The sequence below is a fragment of the Equus przewalskii genome, chromosome 29 (genome assembly GCF_037783145.1).
Source record: "Equus przewalskii isolate Varuska chromosome 29, EquPr2, whole genome shotgun sequence".
Lineage (NCBI taxonomy): Eukaryota > Metazoa > Chordata > Mammalia > Perissodactyla > Equidae > Equus > Equus przewalskii.
The window spans coordinates 19375368-19396848 of NC_091859.1; the positions used below are offsets into that span (position 1 = coordinate 19375368).

Genomic DNA, 21481 nt, shown 5'->3' on the forward strand with positions numbered 1-21481 from the left:
GATAAGTTTCACCAGGAGAGAAGGAACTTACTTTATGGTAAATTGTGAGTCAGTTACAAGAGAAGGAAACAAGCTCTCTGGCTTCACCCGTATGACAGCACCTCCTGGATCCTCTGCTACATTGTTAAAAGGACCCAGGGAAAAGTACCTTACACAGGCAATGCTAAAATGTTTCTCTCTCTGACAGTTAAACTTTTGAAAATTGTACAAGAAATTGCTCTGTGTATAATAAGTTCTAGGTAAGACAATACTGGGGTATGTGAACTAAACAGAGATTAACCTGAAATTGGACTCTGATCCCCTAAGGGAGCCGGCCGGTGCAGCCCAGTCCTCGCTGGCCCTGCAGAGCAAAAACAAGCTTGCGTCTATCTCAACTGCGATCTGGCTGGATGTCATCTAAGCTTTGAACAGTGTCTCAGTCCATTTCAGATGTATAATATGGGTTAGACAACACTGAGCAGAGAGCTCTGGGCTGAACTGACACCGGAAAATGAAGACCTGGCGTTTGTAATTTGGTCTGTCTCTATTCTCTCATTTTAGACAAGTTTCCTTTTCTGTCCCCCTGAAATAATTGCAAAAATCTAAATAAATTAATTGACAAAAAAATTGGGGGTGGTTATTCATAGTATCAAAACATTCTCCAGTTTAAATCATTGGTTGCAGAATTCCTTTTAAATTAAGATCCCTCCCTCCCAGTGTGAAAATTCAAAGCACCTGGTCCTCTCCATTACTTCTTTACTCCTTTAGAAAAGGAAGAAGAAAGAGGAGAGATCACCAATGAAAATTTCCTTGGTAATAACATCCTACATTTCTTTAAATGCTTTACAGTTTTAATGCACTTTCAGACCCACTGTGGTCTCTCAGTTAAGTCTGGTACACGATGGATTTATAGCTATTTGATAGGAGAGAAAGGCTACATATAGTAATTGGTACATGTGAGAACTGAATTCAAGATGAATCAACCAAATGCAAGGGTCTGGAACCTGAAGCAAGTGCCCCACACTCATGCTCACTGGTTTTGTGCTGCTGCTTTTTCTCCCTTTGGTGAGTTGGTTCCAGGCATCTTCCTCTTTCTTCCTCAGATAATTCTGATACATGCCTCACCTCATATAACCACTAAAGACTTGAGTGAACCAACATTCAGTCAACTAGTAATTCTTGAACACCAACTAGAAGCCAGACCTTTGAAGAGTTTTAAGCAGAGGGAAGCTTAATCTTCTTTGTCATTTAAAAAGACTACAGTGAGATTACTCACTTTATCAATTTGAACCAATTATGTAAAAACAATATTGGCGTCTTAGCCGTACTAGAGTCCTGGCTAGATGTGTTCTGTCCCTGTTCGTGAATCTGGAAATAAACTTCAATTGGCTTCTATGAGAAAGCTAAGGCTTAGAAAAATCTCTCTGCACAGACTTGATAAGATTTCCCCTTGCGCTATGGTAAAGCCCCATTTCTTAAACCGCTTACTAACACTAACTCAGTGTACAAACTTGCCTCGCTAGGCTCTGAAGGTGAGAAGACGAGTTAGATGCAGCAGTCCTGAACCTCAAGGAGGTCAGAGCCTACAACAGGAAGACAAGTGCCGTGCTCCGAGCCCTCCCAGGACCCCTAGGTTCTGAGAGCTTAGGCCTCATAGCCCTCCCTGCTGGAGCGGGAACCCGGCTCCCCAGCCTGTCTGAAGCCACACTGACCTTTTTCTTTCATTTCTTGGAACTCTTCTGGTTCCCTCCCCCCACTGGACTTTGCATAAGTCCCAGTTGTCTCAGCCTTGAAAGTTCACTGAGCTCTGGGTTCTCCTTAGCTCCTCCTCCTCCTCCAGCCCTCAGCCCCGCCCTGCTGCCTCAGAAAGCCTTTTCTGACTTGCAGATCGGGTCAAATCTCCCTCTGAAACCCACTACCACCTTAGACCTTTTGTCCTTTGTAGTTTTCCGTATACTTATGCGGTTGTTTAATACTTGGCTGTCTGCTCTCAGGTGCCTAAGATCCTGGAAGGGCGGGGACTGGCTTTGGATGCCAGGGCCTGGCACACAGTAGGCCCTCCAGGAATGAAACAGGCATAGCCAGCTGTGCCGGGATCTAAGCCCCTGGGGCCTCTGTGGAGGGGGCAGGATGCAGACGGTGAGCTTCCATAACACGAGGCCTCCTGGCTCCTATCTCAGCCCTTGTATGACACTCTGAAATGTAAAGCTTGTTTGTCCCAAGTCCCCAGGAGACTGTAAGCTCCCAGACAGCAGAAACTCCATTACATTAGTGGTGTGGCCCCAGCACCTAGCTGGGCCTGTTACTTGGCATGAATACACAAGAAAAACACTTAGTAAATAGCAGCCATTGCCAGATTAATAAATGCATTCTAGAGAGTGGGAGAAAGTGGGAGACGTTATCCACAGCTTCAAAGAAATGTTTAAGCTTGGCTGACTCTTGAAAGAATACAAGTGACCACCCGCCACCCGGCAAGCAAAGATTTCAAATTTTTTAAAAAAGGAAATTTTCTCTTCTCCCTTTCCTCTGGAAAGCAAACAAACAAAACCTCTTAACCACCGTCTTCACCTCTCTAGGCCTTCACTCTCCTCTCTCCCCGTACTGCACGGAAGAATTCTGGACGTGTCTACACAGTCACTGCGGGGCCTCTGCAATCGCTGCCATGCTTCCTGGCATTTCCTGACCAGGGCGCAACTTTGCTGAGGCTGTACCGTGTAGTCAGATCCCCTGTCGTGGAGATGCTATTTCAGGTCCTCATGGGGAAAGTCACGGGATTTACAACCAGGGAGGGAGGGGTCTTTGCCTGTTTCCACTCACTGGCATTTTAGCGGGGCAGAGTCAGGCCGCGCTCGGCGGGAGCCGGAGACCTGCAGCCGCGCCAAACCCGAGCCGCAGGCGCCCGCGGCCCCGCCCCGCTCCCGTCCCGTCCCGTCCCGTCCCGTCCCGTCCCCTCCCCTCCCCTCCCCTCCCCTCCCCTCCCCTCCCCTCCCCTCCCCCGCCGCCGCTGTCCCGCACGCAGGCGCGTTGGCGCGCGCAGAGCGGCGCGCGCGGGGGCGGGGCTTGTGCGGCCCCCTTAAATAGGGGCGGAGAGGGCGGCGCGAAGCCGCCGCGCCGCTGCTGCCCAGTCGGCGTGGGTGCTCGCAACTGTCTCCGCGCGGCGTGAGCCTCGAGCCTCGCTCTTCCCCCGGCGGGCTCCATGGAGAGCGGCGGACGCCCCGGCAGAGGCGGCGCTTGCTCCCTGGCTCCCGGGCTCCAGTGACCCGCGCTCGCGCTCTGCCCCGCGTCGGAGCGGCCGCCGGCTCCCGGACTGACCGGCCTCGCTGCTCGTCCCCGCGCCGCCGCCTCGCCTCCCTGCGCCCCGACTCGCCCTCGCCCCCTCTCTCCGGCGGGGTGGCGGCGGCCGGGCCCCCGCGGCGACGGCTGGAGCAGCAGCGGCAGCAAGAGCCCGCCTCTATGATGAAGTTCAAGCCCAACCAGACGCGGACCTACGACCGCGAGGGCTTCAAGAAGCGGGCGGCGTGCCTGTGCTTCCGGAGCGAGCAGGAGGATGAGGTGAGGGCGGCGGGGCGCCGGGGGTGCGGGCCGGGGCTGGCCGGGCGGGGACCTCCCCTTGCCCGCCCGACCCTCCGTCTGGCCGCGGGGCTGGGAGGGATAGCCCCCTCCCTCCCTCCCTCCCTCCTCCCCGCCCGCCCTCCTTCCCTTCCTTCCTTTTTCTGGGTTGATAGAGGAGACAAAGGGGCTCGCCCAGCCGCCGGGCTCCGCGGGGCCGCCGTGAGCGCGGGAGGCCGCCTCCCGCCTGGCGAGGTCCCGGGGCGAATGGGTCGCGCCTAGCGGGAGTCACCATCTTAACACGCGAATTGAGCGCAAAGCCAGATAAACCTTGAGTGTGAACGGAGGAGATGGAAATGGCGTGAGTGTTGCAGCCCAAGCGCTTCTCTGCCTCTGCTACATTTTCCTTCCACGTTACAAGCAGTTTGCGGTTTCGGATTCAATCCGGCATGTTTGTGAAACAGCCAAACAGCCGCCGAGCTTTAACATAAAATCCATTCAGTCTGGTTCGGTCAATTCCACTTTCAAGTGAATGCTTTTAACTCACAAGCACTTGGCATAATTATACTTGCTTTTTATTAAAAAAAAAAAAAAAGGCGTATTCTTTTAAAGTTTTCTGCCTGCAGAAAGATGGTTCATGAAAAATGTGAATAACGCCAGAAGGGGGGAGATGGACAAGAGGTGGGCAAAGTTGCCATTTTCAGACAGTAATCTCTCGCTCTCAGCATATTTATCAAAGCTTCTTTCCTTTGCTGTGTTTGGCTTGACATCTGGAGAGGAGCGGTCTTTCTTGTCTAAGAGTAAGCAGTCTATCTTCTATAATTTACCCATCTGCATTGGGTTGATATTGAAGCCTTTGCGGTTTCCTTGGAGAGCAGTTTTTACTTAGTTACATTTATTTAATTTGGAAAGGGCTCCCTCTTTTATATTTGCTTAGGGCGATAACAGTTGATTGGTAGCTGATGAAAATCTTTTAGCATCGCCACTCCTCAAGTGATTAGACAGGGAAAAATTAACATTCTGAGTTCTGCTGCTGTCACCAACTGTGTCCAATAAAATCCCAGGCTAAAGCTGGAGGTGGGAGTTTAATGGCTTCCTTATTGCTAGTCCCTGTAGTTAGGATGAGTATGATATAGTGTACGCTCAGTGGCTTAGTTGTTCTTACTATGCTAACAAAAATCAAAGTGCTTGAAAAATGGTGCTCTTCAAATTCTTGTTTATTTTTTTAAAAGAAACCAAGCTTTTTTGTGCTGATTAGTGCTCACTTGGGGGCCTTTAAGTGTTAACCCTAAATCCGGGAGGAGTTTTCAGAAGAAATTGGTCTGTATCTACGAGCTGGGCCTACTTAGGAGAGCTAGAAAGTAGAGGGGGAAAGGTTTTGAACATTTACAAAGTAACAGAGTCTACAAGCATTAAGTGCATTCTGTGAAAAAAAGATTAGAAGGTCCTTGAGGGAAGGGCCACGGGAGGACAAAGCAAACTTTGAATATCAAAGAATATAATAGCCAGAAGTGATCCAGGAAGGTCAAGGATCTTGTCTGATTGGCTCACGATGGTGTAATCATATTCTTGAGTGCTTACAGTGTAGGGGGCGCTGCCTGAAGACCTTTACATTGCTTACATTAAATCCTTTTAGCGCTGGTTTCAGGTGAGGAGACAGTTGCAGAGCATAAGTACTTTGCCCAAATGACATAATTAGGAAGTGGGAGAGCCAGAATTCAGGATCTGGTTCCTGCTCCTGATGCTGGGCTCTTGGCACAGGGCCCCGCCCATAGCAATTAGGTGCACTCTGCTGAATGAGTGAGATTTTGTGAGGCTGAGCTTGAAAGCCTTTCTGAAAGTGGTGACTTTGAAGTCTTGCCATAATGTGAACTTGGAATTCAGGCTTTGTAAATACATAAGTTCCCAGGGGGAAATATGGGAAATAGGAGGAAATCAAAGTGATCCGTATTGTGTGAATGGTAAAGCAAAGTCTGAGGAGAGCTTCAGAAATTACTTTAGCAGATAACTGAGTTATTTTTGTGCCTGGAAATTGTTTCCATTGTAATAAATGCAGAATTCCTAGCATCGAGTTCAGTCAACAGACTGGCGCCGTTAGATAAAATGAAGTAAGGAGCAAGATTTGGAGAATTTACCAGAGAAATCCATTACATAAAACTTTGTAAATCTGGTAACCTGTCGGTTGAGAAACGAAGTGAATCACTTGGTTACAGAATGTGCTCTGAAGGAAGATGCTGGCATCTCTAAAAAATGCACGGCCAACTTTATTAGCTTTTCTTCGCGACCTTCCTTGCTGTAGTTGTGTATAGTCGGGGGGCTCTTTCTGTTATACGATAATTACAGAACGAAGCCTATTAGTTACTTTCCTGCACATCTTACTGTTTTGCTATGAATTTCTTCCCACTCTGTTGAAATTCCGTTGCTAGACTTCCAAGGATAGGATACAAACCAGCCAGAACCCACCTTTCCTTTAGCTAATAGGTAAGAAATGTTTCTTCGCACCGGATTAGGAACTCCTACATCCTGGTTGGGAGATTTCAATGTGTGCTTTATTTTAGGGTGAAAAGTTTATAGAGTGTAAACTGAAATAAAATAGTAATTTCTATTTGACCCCAAAAAGCTACGCAGTGCTCTGATCTGGCTGTCTCTACTGAAGTGGCCCTTACTTTAGAACAGGTTGTTGTAGGAAAGACAGTTGTTCTAACAGCACAGTCTGTATTCTTTTGGGGGTGGTTTTATGTGTTAACCCATTTTATCTTTTTCTGCCCTCTGAGGTAAATCATAAACATTAGCATTTGTATAGGAAGAAATTGGGCAGCAGAAATAACTTGTCCCAAGGTCATGGAAGCTGCCAGATTGTTTTGAGCCCAAGCCCTTTATTTCTAAGTCTCATGTTCATTTGGTCCTCTTTCCGGCTAGTTATTTCTGTGGGGAACCACCCTTAGTTTTGGCAGTTGGGCTTCCAGACAAGCCCACAAATAAGTTTCCTATAGAGTAGCTGGGATACTGTGCTTGTGCAGTGAAAGAAGACAGTCCATTCACAAAAGGTAACCAAAAACGGATTCCATTGGACATATTTGCGTATACGATACTTTGAACAGGGATGCAAGGATGAGAACTGTCAGCTCCTAAGGACTGTGTTCTGTAGTGGGAGGTTAGACAAATGATTGATACAAAGGGAAATAAAGTAAGATAAAAGTGCCAAGAGGTGCTCCAGGGTTACGATCCAATGTGAGTCATTGGCATTTGGATTTCAGGAAGAGGGAAAGGAAGGACCAAGCATCACAAACGGCATAGGACTTGGGCCTGTGGTCTAGTTGGGCTGCAGCTGAAGACAGCATGGAACAAATAATGACTGCAAAACAGAACACCTTAAATGTAGGGCTAAGGAGCTGCTAGGCAAGAAAGGAACTCTTAGTTTGGAAGAGTGAACTTTCAGATTTTAGATGTGTTCAAGCTTGAGAATGATCTGGCAGCAAAAGAGGATGGAGTGCTAAAGGGATAAATAGAAATGACTCGATCCTGGGTGCAATCCAGGCACAGTTGCCAGTGAGAAACACTGACAGAACAGTCCTAAGAACTGACCACTGCTCTTCCATTTGGACTTAACTGCTCTAATCAGCTTTTAAGTTCCTGAGCCAGGGGCCTCATTCTGCAGCGAGTCAGCTAAACACCGAATGTATATTCCTAAAATGTCTGAGTTCTACAAAATCATGCACTAAAACTAAGACTCGGTGGGAAAAGTAGAGCCTTCATCTGTGCCTGCGGCTCTCCCAGACCTAAAGAAGGGCTTCTTAGAAAAATCCACTCAACCAGCCGCTTCCTTCAAGGGAAATCTCTTCTGTAGAATTCGACTCTGTTTTTCTTTTCGAGCCTTGATCTATCACCAGAGATTTCTCTAATTATATAAAAGCTTGCCCCATCACTTCAAAACTGACACGCTAGGAGAACACATCGCCATCAACCCAACTTATCATTATTGACATGCGTCTCTCAAATCTGATGTAATCTAATTTGGGTTAAACACATTTTCACAGAGTGAGCTGTTATTTCTGATCCTCCTATAGCACTGTGCCTCTATAGTCCAAAAAGTAGTACAAATTTATTTAGTAATAGCAGTAGGTAGCTCATTAGTGGATGTAATAACCATTCTTGTAACTTAGGCTCTTTTAAATGTCTCTGCATGGTGAGTGTTCCTAATATGCTGTTGGCCCAAATGCCTGTGAAACAGTTAACTATGGTAGAGGTAGTTTTCACGATTGTTGCTATCCTGGTTCATGAGGATGGGAAGAAAGAACCACCCCAGAACAGCTTCTAAATAGCTACAATTCACAACATAAAGCTCCTCATTCTTAGATTTAGGATCGCTTGAGAGCTTCTCTGAATAGCTTTGTCTTTTCCGGGAGAGTGTGGTAATTTGTAGTGACTGGCTGTTCCCAGAGGCATGTCCTGGCTGGGAGCAGTTAGAGGGCTAAAAGCTGAAAGACAAAAGCAGTTTGGGGACTGGCAATCCCACATTCCTCCAGCCTCTGGAGGCATCGCTGCATCACGCAGGCCTTGAGCAGCACTGTTCAGTTTACATGCTTTGACACATCCCCAGTGAGGAGGACTTGCCGGGCGATAATAGATCGTTCCAATTCACAGACGAACCTTCATCTGGTGAGGCTCAGGACTAGCTCCGAGTTGGCCACTATCATGACACTATTGCTGCTTAAAGTGAGAAATACTTCTATTCCAAATGCATAAAGCATTAGGTTTCTAAGAAAAAGACAGGTGTGAGAAATGACTTCTCGGCAACGCCAGGTGAACATGTTCTCTTCCGATGACTGCTCACTGCACGGGGAGAGGGCTGCGGTCTGCCCGGGTAGTGGGAGGAAGGCTTCTGTGAAGGTGGGCAGGTTGCACTGAGGAAGAAATCTTCTCACCCCTCTAACAGCATTGGCTTGGGGTTTGAGTGTGATTCAAGTCTAATTCTGCAACCTGGTGGGTTGACTAGCTTCCTTTTTATAAATCTTTCCTTTGCTCTCAGCTCTGTCTTGTCTGTAAGGTTGAATGTCGACTTTCATCTCTGTCATCTTGTTGGATACACAAAATCCAATATAACTAGAATAGTTGAAAAGAAATTTAAAACCTATGAATGACCATGTATGGATCTGTCAGCTGTTGGTGTAGCCTCTTACTACACTTTTATAACCTGTCTTTGTTACTTCGGTAATACCATTTTTAGAGCATTAGTTAGCATGCTAAAGCTATGGGATGGATCTAGTAGATTGGGGATGTTATAGAAGTGTTTAGATGGTTTTGCAGGCGAGAGGGGATATTGAATAGTAATGCTTTGTGGTGGGTTCTATAGGTTTAGATTATTCCAGTGTGTACAGGGAGTTTTCATCGTCCTTGTCTCTGCTTCTGCTATTCAGATTCATTTCTTCTACCCTGGAGACCTATGCCATAGTTCTGTCTACTCTTGTCTATGGAGTGCTTGCTCTTTCTTAATCACCACACACGAATGTGGCCTTGACCTCATTTGAACTCCAAATGAAGTACTCAAGATGAGTAGGCAAGTACTTAATGGAACACATTGGTTTTCAAATCTGTACTGTCGCTCAAAGGCTCACTGTCAAATCTCTTAAGCTGGTAGTTTAGATGCCAATCATTTCTTTTTTTTTCAAGCTTTTTTTTTGTTTTTTTGATGAGGAAGATTGGCCTTGAGCTAACATCTGTTGCCAATCTTCCTCTTTTTTGTTTCCCCTCCCTAAAGCCCCAGTACACAGTTGTATATCCTAGTTGTAGGTCATTCTACTTCTTTTCTGTGGGATGCCACCACACCATGGCTTGATGAGCAGTGCATAGGTCCATGCCCAGGATCTGAACTGGTGAACCCCAGCCCGCTGAAGTGGAGCACGCAAACTTAACCATTCAGCCACGGGGCCAGCCCCACCAATCATTTCTATACTACAGGTATTAATTACTCATTTAAACTGATCATTTTGGGGAAAGATACATTTGAAGGAAGTTAATGGCTTAATGAGATTTAATCATTTTGGAATGTCAAGGGACTCTTGTATGATGAGTCTTGATTTAAGCTAAATCATTTGTCCAAAGTTTATAGAATTGCTTTTGTAAGGCTTTCCAAAAAGTAATTTATGAAGGGAGATGTTGAACCATGCAGGGGTTCCATTCACTGACTTTTAGAAGAGAAGTTTAGTCATATGTTAATGATGTCCTGTAGATAAATATTTGGTTTTAAATAGGAAGCTTAAGTGTTAGTTCAGAAAAGCAGAGAAAGACCATAGTAATGAGTTATTCAACATTTACTAACCTTATGTAATTTAGCTTTTAAAGACTATTTTGGACAAATGGGAACATAATAGTCATTGACCTACATACATGACACTGAATTTCATTTTTTAAAGACTCTACATTATGAATATCGATATAGTTTCAAAACTCCCTATTTGCTAAATAAGGATGTACTTTCTCGGAGGCTAGCCACTTGCACTGTCTGTCCCATTATGAAAGTAATCAAGAAAGTTGCTTAGAGAGCACAGAATCGTGTAGTAAGAATTTTATCCAGGCAACAGCAACCAGATTATCCCTGACCCATGCTTTAGTGACCAGGAAACGAGGCCTCTAACTCTGCAGTCAGGACGGTTACTGTTCCTCTAGTTCCTGTTTCCTTTTCCTTTTTCTTTGTTTTTATGATCCTTTAAGATTGGTACCTGACCTAACATCTGTTGCCAATCTTCTTTTTTGCTTGTTTTTCTTCTCCCCAAAGCCCCCCAATACATGGATGTATATTCTAGTTGTGGGTCCTTCTGGTTGTGGCATGTGGGACGCCACCTCAGTGTGGCCTGATGAGCGGTGCCATGTCCACACCCAGGATCCGAACCGGCGAAATCCTTGGGCCGCCAAATTGGAGCATGCGAACTTAACCACTCAGCCATGGGGTCAGCCCACCTTTTTTTTAATTTAAAGCTTCAGTGCATAGTTGGGTATCCTAGTTGTTAGTTTCAGTTCTCTCTGCGAGCCGCCGCCACAGTATGACAACTGACAGATGGGGTGTGGCTCCAGGACTGGGAAACAAACCTGGGCGACGGTGGTGAGAGCGCAGAATCTTAACCGCTAGATCACCAGGGCTGGCTCTCCTTTTCCCTTGATGCAAGATATAATGCTTTTGTACCTTGAACATTTTTGTTTTAACTTAAAAACTTACATTCACTTGCCAGCCTTTGAATACCATAGATCCTCGGTAAGCTTCTTTTGTGAATAATATACAAAGGTGAAATCTAGTTTGCAGTTTGACTCTGTTTAGTGAATTTGAGCTTAGAGACTCTTGCAAACCCTTCCTGGATTTTTTAAATTTCCTTTTTTCCCGTCTTTTATAGTAGTCTCATCCATACTTAATTTTATAGCAGTTTTTAATAACCCACCTTTAATGAATCTTTGCAGAGTATTTCTGATAATTCCTTTCTGCCCTTATTTCATCAACTCTCAGTAATTATAAAACAAGTACAACTGGCAAAATATAGAGAACAAGTCTAATTCCTGGTAAGCTGATTCAACTCAAATGGTGGGAGAGCAGAAGAGCTAGTCACGGCCAACAGTGAGTGCTTAAGCCAGGATCTGAGATACTTAATACTCATTAACACGCAACAATCCTACAAGGAGAGTTACTTCTTTTTCCAGAGGAAGAAACTGACACATTGAAAGGTAGACTGTTAGCCTGTCATTAGCCCCCTGCATCAAGCGATAAAGCACATCTTGGTTATGCTCTGTACAGTTACCAACACCGTCAAGTTCAAACCTTTTTCCAGTTCTCGCCAGATTTGCTTATTCTGGCTGTTTTGTTTCTAATTTTGATACATAAGTCCTATTTGCTAATACTTAAGAAGGCTTAAATTTAAGGCTGTCTTAGATTTCATTTTACCAAAATTGCTATACTTGGACTTCGTGGTACCCTCAATGTCAAGGCTTCGGGGTGGTACTTTACGGGGCTTTCTCTGTATTTGCCGCTGTTCAGCCGGTTCCTCACTTGAAGGAAGGATGCTGGTGGAAGCAGCAGAGTCCTACTCAGATCAAGGACAAGGAAGCAATGCTCAGACTCTTGAACGTTCATTGACTCTAACTCGACGTGTTAGAGGTTTGAGGGAAAGGGAAGTGTTGCTCAACTACTTACTGTCAGCCTGGAATTTTCCAGTTGGGAAAGGTTGAGTTCCTGGCAGCTTCCTCAGGGAGCAGGTGAATCCTGTGAACTCTTCAGGGCCAGCAGTTCTCTGGCGGTAGGGAGGGAGCTGGGCAGATAGAACTTCTGCCATGCATATCAGAAAACCAGGACCCACGCTGGAGAGAAAACTTGGCTCCAAACTGATGCATTTATCTGCTTCCTTTACCTTTACTTACAGGCATATACAAAGGTAATTTTGCAAACAGTTTTGTTCAGGTTGGTTAAGACACTTGTTACCTTCATAAATGTCATTTGGTTATTTATCATAGCCTTTGGGAGAGGTTAATTTTAACCTAACCCACAATATTTGTTTCAGGTACTGTTAAAATAGTGAACCTCTAGAATACTCTGTGTTAATATAGTTAGTTTGTTTCTTTAAAAGTGTTTTCACATTTCAAGCTTAATGCTCTTGTTGATCAGGGTCTGCAGACTTTTCCTGTAAGGGTCAGATAATATTTTAGGCTTTGCAGGTCCTACAGTCTGTCGCAGCTACCCAGTTCTGCTTTTGTAGCATGAGAGCAGCCATAGACAACATGTAAAATGAATGAGTGTGACTGGATTCTCATGAAATTTTATTTATGAAGACTGAAATTTGGCTTTCATAGAATTTAAAAATATAAAAACTATCTTTAGCTCACAGACTGTCCAAAAACAGGCAGTGGGCTAAAGCTTGCCAGCCCTCTTCCAGATCACAAATTATAGCTGCCTCTTTTCAAAATGGAGCAACTTTTGCTCATTCATATAGGTTTGGAATATGGAGGGTGCCTCTTTCCACCTAATCATAATTATAAAAATAACAAGAACTCTCCATGTTCCCAGCATTGGCTTTACATGAATTTTCCCATTCCCTTGTCACAGTGCCTCTTATCTTCTACGTATTCTTACATTTTATAGGTGAAGGAACAGTGACCTCCCTGAAGTCACATGTCCTTAAATTTGGAAGAATAGTAAGATTCTGTGTCTAAAGAATAACAGATGTGACCACAAGCCTCAGTGCATACAGCTCTGGGGCTTAGTAAACCAAGTCTCTGCTTTTCTCCTTTGTTAGCATCCAAGAATTGGAGAATTGTACTAACTGAACCTGGTAGTTTAAATGACTTCGTGAGGTATAGAATCATTTAGTAATGTGATCATGTTCTTGTTGAATTCGGAATTCAGAAAGACAGCGTTTACAAAGGCTGTGCACTGCTTTTTTGTGGTGTAACGTGTACCCCTAATAATGTTAATGGGTTAATCTAGAAGAGATTTACTCCTCGTAAGGGCTTGAGAATGCTGCTTACATCCATAGTGCTTCTTCGGCTGGGAGTGTACGGTCGTGGTCTGTCTTGCAGGTGCTGTTGGTGAGCAGCAGTCGGTACCCAGACCAATGGATCGTCCCAGGCGGAGGCATGGAGCCCGAGGAGGAGCCTGGTGGTGCCGCGGTGAGGGAGGTCTATGAAGAGGTGAGAGGAGGAGGAGTTCGTTGGTTCTCCTTTCACACAGACGGTATTTGGGGGGTTTACAGGAACGGTCTTCTGCATGAGGTTCAAACAAGGCACTTTGCTACATACACTCAGGAGAAGGCAAGAAGACAAAGCAGGTCACATGGTTGCTTTTGTGTTCTCTAATTCAACATTTTTAAGCATGTGACAATAGCATTTTGCTAAACAGATATTTTTTGTACCTGGTAAAATAGAGCTAAAATCAATGTGGAAGTCCCCCAGAATTGTGTAACATGTAATTGTGTAACAGACCAGTAAGTCTGATTGGTGATCAATATATAGCAAGACGATGGCCTTGCCCGAGAGCCAGGTTAGTATTACACTGAGCAAGAATGTACAGAGACATTACTCATGTGCTGTAATTCTTATTCAGATGAATAAGAAGCAGATTGTTTTTCTTTTACTTGTTTTGTCTGAAAGCTCAGTAGAATGTGGCGTGCACTCATGTGCACGGAAGCACACGTGGCCTGCTTATCTTCCTACAGCTGATGATGCAGAACTCGCTTTTACTCAAGAGGCAAAACAGCATAGATTAATGCCATGAAAAGCTACTGAGCAGCAGTTACGGTAGGAGTGAAGCAAATGCTGTAGCTCTCATTGGGCCTTGGTGTAGTCGGCGAGGTTTCAAGGCGATGGGTCTTGAAGGGAGAGCGGCCTCCTCGGGGAAGAACACATTCTAGATAGAGGAGACAGCATGCACCAATCTGTTAGTTTGCAGTCTGGATTTGAATGGGGCCCACACTGAAGTTCCGGTCAGTGTGTCACATGCTTGCTAAAAGTATGAGGACTCTGAGTAGAAGGGCAGCATGGAGAGAGAATTTTACTTCCTGAGCCGGTGACAACAGGAGAGAGACGCGCCTTCAGGTAAGAAGAGGGAAGGGCATTTATTTTATCAGTTCATAGAGAAAAGTTCATTTTCATTCATAAAGCTTGTCCCAAATTGGTAGGAAGTCTAATTTTTGGTTAGTCCTTGCCATTTCTTATAAAATAAATGACAATAAATCTGATGAACAGGAAGTTGCATGTGGAACAAATGAAGCCGTATTTTATAGCAAGCCACAGGTTGCAAATCTTGGCACAGCCACAAAAAACTTCACAGAAGCAGGCTTGGTGTGGGAAGGCCTAGGCCGATGGTGTTTAGATTCAAAAATCGAAATAGCCAGAAAATAACTTTCATACAAATTTTTTTATGAAAAGGTAAAAATTTTTACATTTCATCTTTTTCTTAATAGGCTGGAGTCAAAGGAAAATTAGGCAGACTCCTGGGCATATTTGAGGTGAGTTATAAAAGTAATTCTCAGCTTGCTGGTAATAGGATTAATGATTGATTCCTTCCTAACCTGCCAGATTATCTGGCAGCAACCTGAACTAGATATTCCTCTAAAACTATCAGTAGGCAAGTAAGTCATAAGGATTAGGAGGGAGGGAAGTAAAAGTTAACTTTCCTATACCATCAGTTTTATGCAGCATTATTACAGTAACAATCACTTCTATATGACAATACAGTGGAGTTGATATAGAAAGACATCTCTTGGTTCACTGTATACTGTGCAGGTAGACTTCTTAGGAGGTGCAGTATCCTCAATATCATCTAAGGGCTTGGCTCTCTTGTGGATACTGTCTGGAAATGTACCCTTTGCCTTCAGCACATAACATTCAATGACATACATGACTATCCTTAAAGGACTCATGGGGATACAAAACTCAGATACATAGAATAGATGTTAAAAGCACAGAATCCTCTTCTGTGTAATCCCTTATTACTAAAGGTAGAAAGGAATTTGTGGGGAGGGAATTTGAAGTGATATATATACTATGGAAGGTAGGGAGAAACCAAGTCAGGTCATGGAGACCCAAGCTATTCTCAAATGGGTGTTCATCTAAGATTTAGACCAGATACATGGTACACCAAACACACTGACATTTTTTACAAGATACTATTTAAGGGTTGTCTCAGTCCTGGTAGAGCCATATAAAATTTTGTTTTTAAGCCTTTTTTTTACAAGAATTCAGGAAAAGATCTGTACAGCACTTGGTAGAATTGATGATTCCCAGAACACTATAGTAATTGTAAGAGTAAAGTTCTTAAGGTACTGTCACACTTTTCCAGAATTCCGCCCTTGCTTTCCCCAGTTAAAGAGCACCATCTCCTGGTTAAACTGAAAAACGTGTCGAGGGTTTTCCGTCAGTGTAGCCACGGTACAAATAGCATATCTGTCAGTATGCTGACAAGATTTTTGAAGAAAACTTCTCACATTACAAATAAAGCTTATATAACACAAGAAGGTGATAGTGTTATGTGCTTTACAAATCCTATTTAAATTTTATAGAGTCTGAACAGAATATAGTAATCAATGTTACTTTCCTTTAGAGAATATAAGAAAATTAGAAATATCCTGCTCGCTCACTGTGGTGATTTCAGTGAACATAGCATAATAAATGTATCGATGTTCCAGGCATAGAGATAAGACAACAGATTTGTAAAAATAATGAACAATAATGTTTTGAGTGAGAGATGCCTCTAACTTGTTGCTGTTCTCATTCCTTCCCAAAGACGTAATACACTGTTTGAATGAGTGGATTACTCAGGTTATTTGTGGTGGAAAAAATCAGGGCAATTATGTGTAGTCTTAGACTACAGCAAACAAGGCTAATTTTAACCGAGACGATGGTAGGCGTCTTCATCTCAAGGCCAGCTTGTGTTTGATTTTGAACACAGACACAAGACTAGGTGGCAGTGTTAATATGGGTAAAAACCGAGTTTGAACATACTAGGACTAAAATGTCATATTCCAGAAATGGACTAACCCAGGTATTGTCAACCTTGGCTATGCATAGTTCATCTGGAAGCTTTTAAAATATCAATACTGAGGCCTCATCTCAGATGGACTGAATTGGTGTCTCTTAAAAACCATTCATCTGGGTGATGGAATGGACAGCCAAGGTTGAGAAGCCCCAGGCTAGGTTATAGGCCTGTGCTTTGTGTTGTAAACTCTCAGAGACATGTTCTAAAGGAACTGGGGATGTGGTGTTCTGCAGAGGTCCTGAGAGAAGCATCATGTTGGAAGGCTATCAGGATTAGCCCTAGAGAATAGAACCTAGTCTAAAACGACAGGAATGCAGTTCTTTTAAAATAGATTCCATTCCAGTCTTAAGATTTTCTTTATGAAAATTACTTGTCTAATGGACAGAAATCAAAGTGCTAAAAGTTTAGTATTGGGATTTAAATGTTTCGTCTTACAAAAACTCACTTCTGTGCTGGATTATACAACCGTGCATACTTGCGTATGTTGGCAGAGACACTAGGCTACTGCAGCAGTATGCCACAACTGAGTTTTCCCCTCAAAAATGTGTACATGGCCAACTCCTGTAGATTGAAATGCTTTTCTTTTTATATTCAAGCAGAACCAAGACCGAAAGCACAGGACATATGTTTATGTTCTTACTGTCACTGAAATATTAGAAGATTGGGAAGATTCTGTTAATATAGGTACGTTCTCTTTTCTTCTATCTGAATTCTCTTAAATACTGCATCCTTGTATCCAATTTCATGTTCAAGGGACGATCAATGTTATCTACACATTTGAATTATCTTAAAATTCTTCCCCAATATATCATCATCTAAGCCATTCCAAAAAGTAATTATTCGTGGGGGAGGAGTGAGGGGCATTGTTAACAGGATATGGCTTTTTAAAGTTGACTTTATTGTACAGTGACCAATGTCATTACTATTTTCTAGGAAGGAAGAGAGAGTGGTTCAAAGTTGAAGATGCTATCAGAGTTCTCCAGTGTCATAAGCCTGTACATGCAGAGTATCTGCAAAAACTAAAGCTGGGTTGTTCTCCATCCAATGGCAATTCCACTGTCCCTTCCCTTCCAGATAATAACACCTTGTTTGTAACTGCTGCACAGACCCCTGGGTTGCCATCTAGTATCAGATAGAGGGGGCTGGGAGCATCTCCCCCACCATGTGCCACCTCACGGGGAGAGGCTTCTTTACTTTCCTTGGCAAACATCTGAATGACGCTTGCAAACTGTCTGAATTTGCCCTGCAGGATTTTCAAACAATTTGCATGTTTTTCAGATGATTTCAAATCTTTTTTTTTTAAAGTGTAAAATATTTTAATAAGCCAAAGCCATGTGGAATTTTTTTTAGATGCCTTAACTGTGCCCCCTGCCCCACCCCCCCATGTTATTTTGTCATTTTTTTCAGTGTTTTGTCCATTCGACATCAGTCTGTGGTTTTCGTCAGATCAACTTACTTGTGGGTACATTTTCCCCCTAAATTGGTCTCTCATTCACAGCATTAACGTATTCAACAAATCCTGTTGTGGGAATTTACGAAGATCCTGATATTAAAGAAATCCACCCATCCAAAAACTTATTTCATAGGATCACAATTTTAATTCATAAATTCCAGATTTGGACTCTTTCTGTATGGGTCAGTAACTATTTTGACAAAGGACTCAATTTGCTGTTTTTAGGAATTTGTCAACTCATTTGTCTCAATTTTCACAACTAGTGTTATTGTCACTAGCTACCTGATATGGCCAATTCCCCTATAACTCAATAGTCCTTTAACATAAAGTTCAACTCTCGGAGTTGGTGATTTTTAGGGAGGTATTGTAAGCAAAATGCATGAAGCAAATACATATCATGAAAACTGTATTCATGGGATTTGAGTTAGCATGTTTGTCAGTTCCCTTTATCAATAATCTCTCTTTACATAGAATACCTGAGAACCGTATTTCCCTCAATGTAAATTGCTTTTACAAATGTACTTTTGAGTTTTTGAGTTTAGTGACACCTCTTCAGTTAAACTTGCTGGTTACCGATAACCACAAGATTGTAGTCTAGCCTCAAATGCCAGTCAGGGGTGACTGCGTCAACGATTGAGTAAAAGGGCCTTTTGCTGTTCAGCTGTTACAGACCTAGATTGTTAGGGCACCACAGAATGTCTCATCTTATATAGGTTGTCAAGAGGTGCCAGTTGTCATCTAACTTTTGGGGCACTGGAACATCCCTGAACTAAGAATTATTTTGTGTCATACTTGTTTTTATACTCAAAATCAAGAATCCCATCTGAAATACATAGGTACCTTCTCTGAAACTCCTGGACTTCCCCAACCAGGTCAGAAATGAGGTGGGAGGAAAACCCTTTGAAAAAGATGTGGGGTGGGACGAGGGAAAGATCATCCTACACATAGACATTTGCCTCCTGTAGCCATTGTCCCTGGTGAGTACAGAGTAGACAATAAGTATAGGTATACCTCTCTTCTACAAATTGTTAACCTCTAAAAAGACAATTGCTGCTAAAAATAGTGCTGTTACACTTGAGGAAAATGGGTGCCACTGTTTTGAAAAGGAGATCCTGTGCCATAAATGCAGCTGAATAGAAACATTAGTTCACAAATTAATGCTGTCAAAAGAATGAGTAAAGTAGAAAAACTTTTAACCAATGACATTTCATTCTAAATTATGTAGTGTGATCAAACATGGTCATCAGAACTTGTATATTTTTCTTTGTACAGAGGTTATGTATTCTGGGTGTTTTTTAAAAAGGAAACATTTTAAATCCCACAGACTGACACTTTGTATCGACCTTCAATGGACTAAGATTTTTTTCTCAGTAATCTCTGAAGTTTCTTTAAATTATATACTTAACAGAGAAACTGGATAGTTTTTGTATATAAGACTGTGTCCACCTGAAATGCTGTCACAAGTATGGGGAGGGGGGGTTATCTTGTACATGATATTTTTAGAGGTAATAATGCATGAACTTATTTTATAAACTCTTGGACTATGTATTTGACATGTAAAATATGTACAGTATTAATGTCAGCCATCTCTTAAAAATGAGCCTATAAATATTGTTGTATAATTTCCTTTGGTCAGAAACGTTTGGACTAAGTACTGCCACTGGAGTCAGGATTTTCTTCAGTGCCATTTAGCTAACCACCTGTCTTTAGTCTATGCAACTAGCAAAAATCTGTATAATGCAGAGAGACACTTTACAGTTGTCACACTTTAAATTTCACACGAGGAGTTCTTCACTATTCTTCTGGAACCTAGTCTAGCAAAATTAGAGGAAGGGCCCTAAAGAGATTTCTGTTAAGAAAAAAAGCCTACATTTTCAGGCTCAACAGCTCCATCTACCACAGATAACAAACCGTGTCTACTGTCTCAACCCTCAGTTTACAGTTCTGGGACTGTCATTTGTGTGGGGTAGTTGGATAAAATTGGGCAGCTAAACTTCTCAGTCCCCGAGTGCCTCCTAAATAAAAAAAATAGTTTATAAATGGACTCACAGATACAAAGTAGCAGCTATCCTGCATGTTTGTTGTTGGGTTTTGTGGACAGGTGAACATGCATTCAGGCTTCGGTGGCTCACACAGTTGCACAGAGCAGCACACCTGCAGCAGGGTGATTGTTGTGTACATCTTACATTGCTTTGCATGGTCTCCTTTGAGATAATCAGTGTAAGAATTTTGACTTTTTTTATATTTGGAAACATCAAATAAAAATGGAAATAAATTATCTTTTTTTTTTTTTAAACACCACCATCCAAGAGAAAAATTGTGTGGATTCCATAGTAACAGCTTTACTGTTCTCCCATTGATGGTTATATGCAATTGGAGTTAACTTGGTTAAAAGGAACTGTTCACTAGTAGGGTGTCACCATAACTCTCCCAATGGATATTTTCCATCTTATTAGACACCAGTCTGTGCTTGTCTTATTTACTGCTATTCCCCCACCCTAATGGGGTTTTGTTAGAATTATTCTAATCATTTTCAAGAGCTCTTGCCTTATTCTATAAGCACTTTGCTGTAATATGTTGCAGATACTTTCTACACTACCATCACTTTAATTATTGCACCTCTTTAAAAGGGTGGTGAGACACCCTGCCCGCAGCTGTATTTCCCCAAAGTAGTGTTTACCCAAGACCAACTTTAGAATCCTCATGTAAAAGTTGTATTCAATCTCATTTAGTTTTTGTTTATGATTGTTAAATTGGGGGGGAAAGATCTTGGCATTTTCCAGTGTTTTCTTCACATTGGAATACAAGAATTCTCTTTAAGCAGAATTTTGTAGACAAAGTGACACAGTACTAATTAAACACTAGTTGAGTTTATTAAAGTATAATTTTTAATGAGTTGGCTATAGCTGGAATGTTGCTGTGTAGTTGATTCTGTCTAGAAGTTTCCAACACTGTCTCATAACTTCTCAATACAATGTTACCAGTAACTGTACAATGATAGGCATCTCCTTTGTGCCCAGCATCAGTGCTACAGCACAGAGCGAATTTCCACCCTCCAGGAGCTTATGTTCTAGTGGAGTAGAGATAAGTGGCTTTTCTGGGTGTTGATTTATACATAAGTTCCTAAAATGTCTTTCAGGGTGTTACAGCAATTTTTTATACAGACCTACATGAACCATCTGTAAAAGCAAAATTTTATTTAAAAATATCCCCCACCAAAGACTTAGCAGCGTTTTACATGGAGCTATAGAGCAAAAGTCAGGTTGAAAGTGATCTCATTCCTGGTGCTACTTTCTCTCCCTCTTATTTTCACTACTTTCCTGACTAGTGCCATTGGCTAAATTCCAGCAGCAGGCCCATCATAGCAAAGATCCAGATTTACTCAAAGGCTCCGTGTCTTTTTGCCAGAAACTAGCATTAAATTCCTTTACTTTGATATGATTTCAGCTAATTCTGATCCTAAAAGTTACTGTTCCCAATATGTGGAATATTGCCCTCTGGATATCACATTATCTGATTATTAAACACCAGTGCCAGACTTTTTAACTTTTACTCAAATTCACTCCTTAGTGAAATAAAAATATTTGGTCATTTGGGGTGAGCCTGGTGGCGTGGTGGTTGAGTTTGCGTGCTCCACTTTGGTGGCCTGGGAATTGCAGGTTCGGATCGCGGGTGTGGACCTGCACACCGCTCATCAAGCCATGCTGAGGTGGTATCCCAAATACAAAATAGAAGATGGGCACAGATGTCAGCTCAGGGACAATCCTCCTCACAAAAAACTCCCAAAGTTTGGCCATGAATGTATATCAAGAACCTTAAACATCTTTTGATCAAGTAATTACGCTAGGAATCCAACTAACCTCCAGGAATGTGAACACGATTTATGTAGCAACATAAGGCAACTGAAATGGTGATACAAGGAAAATGCCAGGCCCACAAGGGTATATCCATATAATGGAGCATTATACAGACATAAAAAATAACAGTCA

The 21481-nt window shown here is 42.7% G+C and overlaps 1 protein-coding gene across 2 annotated transcripts; it reads left to right on the top strand.

The window, feature by feature from the left end:
* Positions 1–2813: 2813 nt before the first annotated feature.
* On the top strand, positions 2814–20397 carry NUDT4 (nudix hydrolase 4). 2 transcript variants are annotated; one of them, XM_070599484.1, is made up of 5 exons: positions 2814–3531; positions 13084–13194; positions 14466–14510; positions 16636–16723; positions 16973–20397. In XM_070599484.1, exons 1-5 carry the CDS (start codon positions 3433–3435, stop codon positions 17173–17175), a joined length of 546 nt encoding a protein of 181 aa, XP_070455585.1. In that variant the 5' UTR covers positions 2814–3432; the 3' UTR covers positions 17176–20397. The 2 variants fall into 2 exon arrangements, with proteins under 2 accessions (XP_070455585.1, XP_070455586.1); XM_070599485.1 differs by having other exon boundaries at positions 2815–3531; positions 16639–16723.
* Positions 20398–21481: the final 1084 nt, after the last annotated feature.